The sequence below is a fragment of the Sesamum indicum genome, linkage group LG7 (assembly GCF_026168435.1).
Source record: "Sesamum indicum cultivar Baizhima isolate 11 linkage group LG7, ASM2616843v1, whole genome shotgun sequence".
NCBI classification, from domain to species: Eukaryota; Viridiplantae; Streptophyta; class Magnoliopsida; order Lamiales; family Pedaliaceae; genus Sesamum; species Sesamum indicum.
Window position 1 is genome coordinate 8,508,043 of NC_142663.1, and position 10,189 is coordinate 8,518,231.

General features: G+C 34.1%; 1 protein-coding gene across 2 annotated transcripts; it reads right to left on the reverse strand.

Annotated features, from left to right (window-relative positions):
- Nucleotides 1–38: 38 nt before the first annotated feature.
- Nucleotides 39–4,567, reverse strand: LOC105166385 (ATPase 8, plasma membrane-type). Of its 2 annotated transcripts, XM_011085723.3 has the most exons (13): nucleotides 4,375–4,567; nucleotides 3,964–4,182; nucleotides 3,712–3,849; nucleotides 3,312–3,626; nucleotides 2,778–3,224; nucleotides 2,547–2,669; nucleotides 2,354–2,458; nucleotides 1,964–2,273; nucleotides 1,361–1,875; nucleotides 1,088–1,261; nucleotides 800–982; nucleotides 524–696; nucleotides 39–431 (listed from the first exon to the last, which is right to left on the reverse strand). In XM_011085723.3, the coding sequence occupies exons 1-13, from the start codon at nucleotides 4,423–4,425 to the stop codon at nucleotides 335–337; spliced, it is 2,850 nt and encodes a 949-aa protein (XP_011084025.1). In that variant the 5' UTR covers nucleotides 4,426–4,567; the 3' UTR covers nucleotides 39–334. The 2 variants fall into 2 exon arrangements, with proteins under 2 accessions (XP_011084025.1, XP_020551113.1); XM_020695454.2 differs by having other exon boundaries at nucleotides 2,778–3,626.
- Nucleotides 4,568–10,189: the final 5,622 nt, after the last annotated feature.

Consider the following 10,189-nt stretch of genomic DNA (forward strand, 5'->3'; position numbering starts at 1 on the left):
CTTAAAATGATGGAAAATATATAGACAAATCAACTTCATAATAAAAAATAATTTTATATTAAAGAAGAAAGGTATAAAGTGAATATTTTCCACTCTTGGGAAATAAAAATTGCTCTAGACAACCCAAAAAAAACAAAAAACCATAAACATTCTTATAAAAATAATAATACAAAGGACCATCTAATAATTATAAACACATAATTTCTCGCAAGCTTATTTCATAACTTTAATGAACACGCCTCCCACCTCAAGGAGTGCTTAAATTGTCTGTTAATCTTCAGTTATTGCATCCCCTCTCTTGTTCAAGAGTTGACCATGATCTTTCCACACATTCTTACACAGTGTAGTGTTGTTGGATGGTCTCTATGTCCAAACCCTTCAGCTTGACGACTGACTCGACGTGTCCCTTAAGAGTGTGGAGCTCCCTCAGCCTGCAACATCATTTTTGTTGTGAGAATAAGAGCTAAGCATATATTCTTTGATCAGTAACATTTTGCTTTCTCACTAAGGATTAAGTGGATACCTTGCAACTTCAGCCCTTCTCTTTGCCTGCTCGGCGATTTCAGACAATTCCTTGTAGCTATTCTCATTGCCAGGAGTTTCAGTGGTTGAGAGCCCATGAAGGGTGCGTTGAGCCATTGCCCATTGAGCTTCTCTCTCACCTTTACCATAATCTTTCTTGGTGGTGAAAGCAGTCTGATTTGCAAAGAGAAACAAAAAAATCAGTGTAAAGATGCTGAAGGAGAAGAAAATCAAGAAACTAGGTGCGATTTTTCAGGTTTTGATTTTGTTAGTGTACCCTGTTCTGGATCATGGAATCCCAAGCTTTGCCGCTCAAAGCGAAGCGAATCCCGAACTTGATAACGTCAAGTGGGATGTAAGTGACAATGCTGTAGATCCAGATGACTCCACCCCAGCCCCATCCAATGCCCCTAATTCTTGCAAATTCCCAGTGTGCATATACAGCAATGATGGTAGCCAACTGCAGTCAATCCAAGAACTCATAATTAGTTCATAGCTTCAAAGAGTTGATCAAGTTAATCAATGTTGGAACTGATGATGAGTTTTAGTTTTCTACGTGACTCACCAACTGGGCAATCAAGAAAGCTCCGACAAGCAAGAGACCAGGGCGCTCGATAAATGACCAGCTTCTTGATCGCGTCACAAAGATGAGTGCCTGACTAATAATGCTCACTTGAAGGTAAAGGGCAGCAGTAAGCTCCTCGAAATTGTTCCTGATTGATCTCACCTTAAAGGTATCCTATAGGCAATAACAAATAGTTTCATTTGTTTCCTTAAGGTCATAAGGTTAAAAACAAAAGAAACAAGATTTCTTTAGGCTTTGAGGACCAAAACTTACAGAGAAGAAGTCGGTATCAGACGCGAGATAGAAGAAAACAACAGTCATGATAGCCATATACGTCCCAAGGACAATGCCGGTTGCAAAGATTTCCTTGAGCTTCCATGAGTCGGGTAGTGGAGATGGCTTCACCCTATCCTTGGAGATGGTCATGATGGTACCGTCATTCAGGATAGCGATGATCAAAACCATGAATGGTGAGAAGTCAAACTTCCAAATGAGCGCAATTAGCATGAATCCCATGACAATACGGATAGTGATGGAAACTGCATAAATGGTGTAATTCTTCATTCTCTGGAAGATGGCACGACTTGTAAGCACTGCGCTTATGATCACGCTAAGTCCTGGCTCAGTCAGAACAATGTCCGATGCGCCCCTGGCAGCATCAGTTGCATCCGCTACAGCGATGCCAATGTCTGCCTTCTTGAGTGCTGGTGCATCATTTACACCATCTCCAGTCATACCACAAATGTGCTTCCTCTCCTGCAGCTTCTTCACAATCTCATATTTGTGCTCTGTGCATTGAAAAATACTTTTTTAGTTTTCCATTCAAAGCGCATTTACCCAAGTGCTTCATATGTGTTAGTTTTAATAGTTGCATACCTGGGAAGACCCCAGCAAATCCATCAGCCTTCTCTATGAGTTCTTCAACGGGCATCGAAGCAATAGACTCATCCTTGCTCTGGCCAAGAAGGCTGGAAGATGGATACATGTTGGTACCCATTCCAAGCCTACGACCAGTCTCTTTGCCAATAGCCAGCTGGTCACCGGTGATCATCTTCACATTCACACCAAGGTCAAGAGCTTTCTTGATAGTCTCTGCACTGTCATGCCTTGGGGGGTCAAACAAAGGCAACAAGCCAACAAACTCCCAAGGGCCACCAGCACTCTCTTTGTTTTTCTCAGGAATAGTCTGCAAAGACATATACCATAATATCACAATATGAATGATTATAGATATGTATAGCCTTTAAATGTGGAAGCTTCACTAACTTGTCGTGCAACGCCAAGAGATCGTAGACCGCGGTTCGCAAAGTTGTCGATGATCTCATGAGCCCTCTTTAGGGTCTCACCTTTGAGCTCACAAAGTTCAATAATCTGTCAAATTAAAAAAAAACTTTAGTGAGAACTGAAGAGAAGAAACCCTTTGTATGATTATGAACAATTATGAATTACAGCACTTTACTTGCTCAGGAGCACCCTTGCTGCATCTGTGCCAGTTTCCGTTAGAGTCATAGTAAGTAATGGCAGTACGTTTCTCCACTGGATTGAAGGGCAAAAAATGCACCTCAATAATTCCTGCTCTTGCCTAAAAAACTCATAAAGAAAACAACAATTAAGTAAATGAACAACATAGCGTGTATTATATAATTCTGAAGTATTGGATGCCATAAAGGGGGAAAGAACATTATTCTACCTCCTTGGGATCACCGAGCATGTTGACGATCGAAGCATCAATGGCATCCTGGTTCTCGATTCTGGAAGCCCTGGCAGCAAGTAAGACAACAGTGTCCTTGTCGGCGTTCTTGGGGAACACCTCAATCAAATTCTTATCGACAGTGAGCTTGTTGAGGGTGAGCGTGCCTGTCTTGTCACTGCAAAGCACGTCCATGCCGGCCATTTCCTCAATGGCTGTCATCCTTTTTGTGATAGCACCCTGTTGCGACAGGCGATGAGATCCAATAGCCATGGTCACAGACAAGACTGTCGGCATAGCAATTGGGATACCTCCAATAAGCAACACCAACAGATTGTCAATTCCATCTCTGTACTTTCTATGCTGGATGGGGTACATTACTATAATTTCAATGATCATCCCCAGAGCGATGGAGCAGATACAGAAGTTCCCAATTGCGGTCAACACCTGATTAAACAGGAATTTAAAGTCTTGAGATAAATCTTGATGTGTCAAAAACGCGATTTTGATTAAAAATCCAAGATCGTTCCATACCTTTTGGAAGTGCCCCACATTGTTGGTGCTATCAACAAGATGAGCAGCTTTGCCGAAGAAGGTGTGAACACCAGTGGCGATGACCACAGCCTCAATCTCACCTTGTTTGCACGTGGAACCGGAGAAAACTTCATCACCAGGGTGCTTTGTTACAGCAAGGGATTCCCCAGTGAGGGCCGATTGGTCGATCTTCAAAGGATCACCTTCCAAGAGACGAGCATCAGCCGGGATAATATCCCCTAACTTGACGCTGATCAAGTCTCCTGGAACGAGGATTGAGGCATCCTGCTCAGACCACTTGCCATCTCTCAAAACCTGCATTAGTAGCAAAATGGTGTCTAATGTGTACATAGAAGGAAAAGCAATTAACCAATACTATTGTTTCCATGAATATATGAACCTTGGTCTTGGGAGCAAGGCCAGCCATAAGAGCAGCTGCAGCATTTCCTGCATTGTTTTCTTCAATGAAACTTATGGTTGAGTTGATGACGAGGAGCACGACAATACCAATGAAGTCTGGGTAATCTGGGGGCTTGCCCTGCATATATTCAAATGTTCGCTTCCTTCATCAATGTTCACACTTCATCTACTTTCTTAAAAGACACAATATATAGAGAACAAAGATGTTCGGAAGGTGGTTTAAGGAATTTACCCCTCCGTTGGCCAAAACAATGGCCATGATGGCTGCAAGCTCCATAACCCAAGACAGAGGATTCCACATGAACCCTAAGAACTTCAAGAATTTGCTCTCCTTTTTCTCCTCAAGCTTATTGGCTCCAAAGATCTGGAGCCTTTTGGCTCCTTCATCTGATGTCAAACCATCCCTTGAACATTTCAACTCTTGGAAAACTTCTTCAATGGGGATATTCTCCTGCATTCATCACAAATAGTTAATCTTATAATGAATTAGAACTAAAATGTACTAAATTATTGAAATATATGTACATTTTTTTTACAGAAAACCTCAATAAATAAATATTAATCTCAAAAAGTAATTCATAAAATGAAACAGGATGGAACACACCACGAAATAACCACAAAGAAATAAAATTCTAATACTTACAAGATCGACTGTTTCATTTTTTATATCTTCCAATGATATGTTCGAAGCCATGATTTTTTCCCTAATCAGGAAAGAGATTGAGAGTCAATTTCTCCCTCTCCCTCTCCTAACAGCTTTTATTACACTATTACGCTATCTATTGTTTTATTGCTCATAGAATTGACACATTTGGGAGGCTGTTGCTTTGGGCATCACATCTTCACCCTTTATATATAGATTCAGCCAAATGTTTTTACCTCACACTGTCGACAATGGCGGACGATCAAGCATTTTACCAACCCCTCGTTTTAGAGGTTTTTGTGGTGAGGCTCAAACTCTTTTGGAAAATTAAAAGATTTCTTGGTTAATATGCTTTTCAGTTATGACCAATAAAATAATTAAACTAGACCTTTTACGTAAGTATTGGATGAACGCATAAATTGCAATCAGCTTTTTTCCAAATTTAATAGAATTAGAATATATATATATATATATATACGTAAAACATATATTAAAAGGTGAATATATCATTCATTAGCTACAAAAAATAGTAATTTTATAATTTTATTTATATTTCTAACATTAATATTTACAATTAGTTTTAAAAAAATGATAATGATTATTCTAAAATCATTTCATTCTATAATTTATAGTTCACTTCTAAATTAATTTACTTGAGAATTAAATGATAAAAATTCAGTGTATAATTGAATTTTAATACGCAATTCTAGTTTAATAAATAAAATAATGCTTTTATTTGTCGATGATTACTTATATACTTTTGCTAATCTTAAGTTGTATTTTTATAAATTTATTGAAATATATATCTCTTTTGTTAGTGTACAATTGAAATTTTAGTCTATGACTGATATGTTAGTATATATATTGTTATTTCTAAATCTTACTTTTAATTATTATCAATATTTATTCTCAATTTTATAGAGAGTTACCTATTTTAGTAAAATGCTATATTTTTCTTTTTTATATTCTTTTGTTGATATATTTTTTATTTATATATTTTAAAAGTTATCAGTATACTAAATTTTTTGTTACTTTTGAGAAGAAATCATCTTAATTGAATATACCCTCAATTTCAAAATAAATTTTTTTATATCTTGTAGCCTAACAGTTATGTTAATTATATTTCAAGAGTAGCTATATTATAAATGGACTTTAAATTTAGTTATTTAATATAATATTTGCTTTACGATTTATCATCCTTTAACTTCAACCCTTTCTATGCGTATTTGTTGTTATTTTATCTCCATAATATCGTGAAAAATTAAATAAAAGAAATTTTTATATACTTTTACATTAGAAAAAGTACTTTATTGACAAGTTTATTTATCATCAAATATAATTTGCTTTAGTTTAGAGTGTTCACTTCAAGATACACAACAGCCCAAGCTAGATTAGCCTGATCTCAGACTGGATTGAATTAATTAAAAAATGAGTTGGATTGGCTCAATCCAATTTGAAATTAGGTCGATACTGGGCAGGTCCCAGGTATTGGAACTGGAACCAACCCAACCCAATGGCCCAGGACCACCTCGTACTATGTGGGCCTGGGTTGGGCCCCTGCTAGGACATTATTTTTTTCTAAAAATAATGCATGACATATAAATTTAATTTTATTCTCCTAAACTAATTATTCTCGTAACTTTTTTCTTTTGAAACTCTAAACATATTATCTTTATTGTTCTACTTGTAAATTTTCAATACTTCAATTTATTAATACTCTTTCTTTATTTCTTCAAAGTTTATTTTAATTTATTAACATCTAAGTTTATTATTGTAAACTTGTTCATCAAATTATTATTTAATTTCATCATACAATCTGAATTATTATTATTTTTAGTTATGATTTCTTGTGTGATTTAATTTCTTATTTATTTTATTTTATAATACAATCATAAATTTCAGTAATTATTAAAAAAAAACTCTATTTCATAAAAAGATAAAATTATAATAGGCACATCAGGCTTGGTCTGGTCCTAGCCGAGCCTCAATCGGGTCGATTCATGGGTTGGGCTTTGAGTTTATAAATGGGCCCCAATTGGACCCATTTAAAGTCCCAAGACCACTCCAGGACAAGTCATAAATAGTAGCAAACTGATCTTAAATCAGGCTTTATTGAGTTGGTCTATGCCGATCCTACCCTCTGTGAACCTTGATTTTTCCTCATGCATTTCATTATGATTATTTCGTAAATTATCATTTTTAATGGTAATCAAATTTAAAAAAAAAATCATAAATTAACAATTCAGAAGATAAAATAATATTCTAACCAAAGTTGGTACTCAAATATAATTTCTATTATATGTACATATATATATATGAATGCATACACTTCTTGATATTCCTTTTAATATTAATTATATTATGTCCTTTTGTATCCCTCATGATGGTTTGTAATTATAATAGTTATTAGTGTAGCTTGTAACTATAATTTTAATGGTCTATAAATACCACCATGTATTTTATTTGTAAACAAGCTTTTGAGAGAATAAGAAAGTGACTTGGAGGAGAGTACATATATTGTTTTCTTTATTTCTATTAGGAGTAATAGGCCAATAAACTTAGATTTTTTCTAAGTTTATAACACGTTATCAGCACCACGTTACGCTCAATCAAGGTAGAATGTTCATTTTTCTAGTATAAATTTTTGTTTTTTGTTTGTTTACCTTTACAATACCATAGTTACTTTTCATCTTGATTATTTAATAATAAAATATGAGTAATTATATTCTATATATTTCAATGTCTCCTGAAATGAACATATATATAAAAAAATTCTATTATATTTGATATTGCCTCCAGAAGTAGGCATATAATTCTTGATTTCATCCGCTGAAGTGGATGTATTTTATAAAATTTTATTACTTCCTAGAATAAGTAATGATTTAAAATCATTTCCAGTAATAGGTGAAATATTTTGTATCAATTATTTGCAATATCATCCCTTAAGTAAGTATAATATTTGATTTTCTCACCACCTGAAGTTGTTTGAGATAATGGATTGATCAAGAAGCCTGACGCTTTTTCATTTCTTTAATTGATTCATGATAACTTTTTTTGATATCATAGTATAGCTATTGTTATTAAAAGATGAATAACTTGAAGTTAATTTAATTAACTTACTTTACCAACATAGTTTTCTTTCATATACCCATGTATGTATTTTGCATGTTTTACTATTATATTTATATGTAATTAAATTTATTTGTTAAGAAAATAATTTTGACATGAATACCATTTAATTGCCATTTGTAACATTATAAGATTTAAGCCAAACTTAAATATACTTAATTCCATATATGCATGCCATAATAATTCAAATTAATTATATGGTAACTTTTATGTTACTTAATGTTAGTGATGTTTTATGTCATTTTTACTTTATATCATGTGTAATACATTTTATTTACTTATATGTATATGTTGAATATTATGCTAAAAGAATATATTAACTTGTTGTAGCTTAATGGCCAATCTCAAAAAATTGAATTTCGTTGCTCTTGATGTTTTTGGAAAATATATCTATCATGAATTCTTGACGCCAAACTGCATTTGGCAAGTAGTAAACTGGGAGAAACAATAAAAGAAAATAATATTGCTTCTGAGCAAGATTGCGCTAAAGCAATTATTTTACTTCGTCATCATCTTCATGAGAGCCTGAAGTCTCAATATTTAACAGTAAAAAGTCTTTTTGAACTCTGAAAAAGTTTAAAGGATCGATTTGACCATCAAAAGATTGTAATCTTACCACGTGCAAGATATGAGTGGATACAATTGCGACTGCAAGATTTCAAAATAATTGCTAAATATAATTCTGAGATGTTTTGGAATTGTATAAAAATTGAGGTTATGTGGAGAAGATGTGACCAATGAACAAATATCGGAAAAAAAAAATTTCTACTTTTCATACATCCAACCTTGTACTCCAGCAGTAGTACAGGGAACGTGGGTTCAAAATTTATTTAGAGTTGATTTCATACGTGCTTGTTGCAGAAGAAAATAATCAGGTTTTGCTAAATAACCATCACACCTGACCCACTGGTTCCAAACCATTTCCTGAAAATTCAGCGGCATTTCGGCAAATGCTACTTCTTCATGAAAGGGGCGTGGTTGATACCATGGCTCACCATAAGGTCATTCTTATTGATGTGGTTGTGGCGGTCGTGGTTGTGGCAGTCGTGGTCGTGATAATGGTCGTAGAAATCATCATAATATATGGATTAATCCCAATATTCAGAAGAACAATGGGAACAAGGCAAAGATCAATAAGATAAAACTACAAATGGAGACCTTTTTCATAGATGTGAGATGTCTAGACATTGATCTCGTACCTATCGTACGGCACAACATCTAGTCAAATTATACCAAACTTATGTGAAAGCAAAGGGTAAAGAAGTTGAGACTAACTTTTTTTAGTCTAGAATCTTAGGAAATGCCCACATGGATGCATCAAATTTTTTTCAGTCTATTGAAAATAATGATAAAGATCTCCCTGAGCTGCCCTTACAGTTTGGTGACATTACTAAGGATTTCATGCTTGTTGATTTGATTTATCTCATATATCATTAGTATGTTTCTATTATTAAGTTATGTTTATTTTCATTTGTAGGGTATTTCTTTTAGTATTGTAATGTTTTTATATTTTGTGAATGAAGTTTTTCTTTTACTTATTATATGTCTTTCATTTATATAGAATGGATCATGCCATTAGAAATCTCAATGACAAGGAGCATTGTCTTGTTTATAGTGCCACTACACATACAATTCTGAGAAAGAAGAATTTTTTGTCAAACTTGTTAATGACAAGAACCAATGTGAGTACTATTTCATGAGTTAGTAATCTTATTGAAGGCTCCGGAAGAGCTACTATCTTGTTACCTGAAGGAACAAAATTACATATCAATGATGTCTTATATTCTAGTAAATCACGAAGGAACTTATTGAGTTTTGAAGCTATTCGACAAAATAGTTTTCATATTGAAACCATGAGTGAAAATGGTCGAATATCTGTACCTTACAACATATAAAACTGACCAGAAGCAAGTTTTAGAAAGAATAAAAATATATACTTTTAGTTTATATGGCACATCGATAAGCTCTATTGAGACACATTACTAACCCGAAGTTAGTTAATCAAAGTTTTTTTTATTTTGTGACATGATAGACTTGGCCACCCAGGTAAAATAATGATGTATAGGATCATTGATAATTCACATAGACATCCATTAAAAGACCCAAAGTTTGCGGACGCCTATAAATAAGGTAGCAATAAAGTAGATGGGGGACAGCAGAAAACTTCTACTCTTCAAAAGCATTATGATTTTGAGTCTTTTCAACCTTTGTAGTGTTTTAATATTTCAATTTATGGGGTTTTCCCCAAAAAGTCAATTTCTCTATTATATAAGAGGCTAAACAGTTGTCTCCTCCAACGGATAATATTTATGTAATATTTTCTATATTTCTTCAACAAATTAAAAGCTTTTGCCCAAATTGCTTATCCAAAATTCTATTAAGTCGTATTAATCCTTTTACATCCTAAGGTAAGAAATGAAATAGGACTATGCTATTTTGTTACTGAACGAGCCAAGTGCCTGCAAACCATCTGCTGCGATAGTGTGTTTAGAGAAAGTCCGTAAAACGAGAACTTGGAATACCCAAAAACAGAGTGGTCAAAGCAAGGTATGAATTTATGAGGTTTTAATTTATTTTTATGTTGGGCCTAATTCGGAGTATAAGGGGTGGATTATCAAAGAAAAGCAAAAGGATTTGATTAATGGACCAATACTGTTAAAATTCTGGAACTTTGGGGCTATAAGTG

Coding starts and splice junctions, on each gene's coding strand:
- LOC105166385 (XM_020695454.2), bottom strand. CDS start 4,425: ATGGCTTCGAACATATCATTGGAAGATATAAAAAATGAAACAGTCGAT. Junction 2,670..2,777: donor TGCTCGGTGATCCCAAGGAG/GTAGAATAATGT, acceptor TGAGTTTTTTAG/GCAAGAGCAGGAATTATTGA. Junction 1,262..1,360: donor CTGATACCGACTTCTTCTCT/GTAAGTTTTGGT, acceptor TATTGCCTATAG/GATACCTTTAAGGTGAGATC.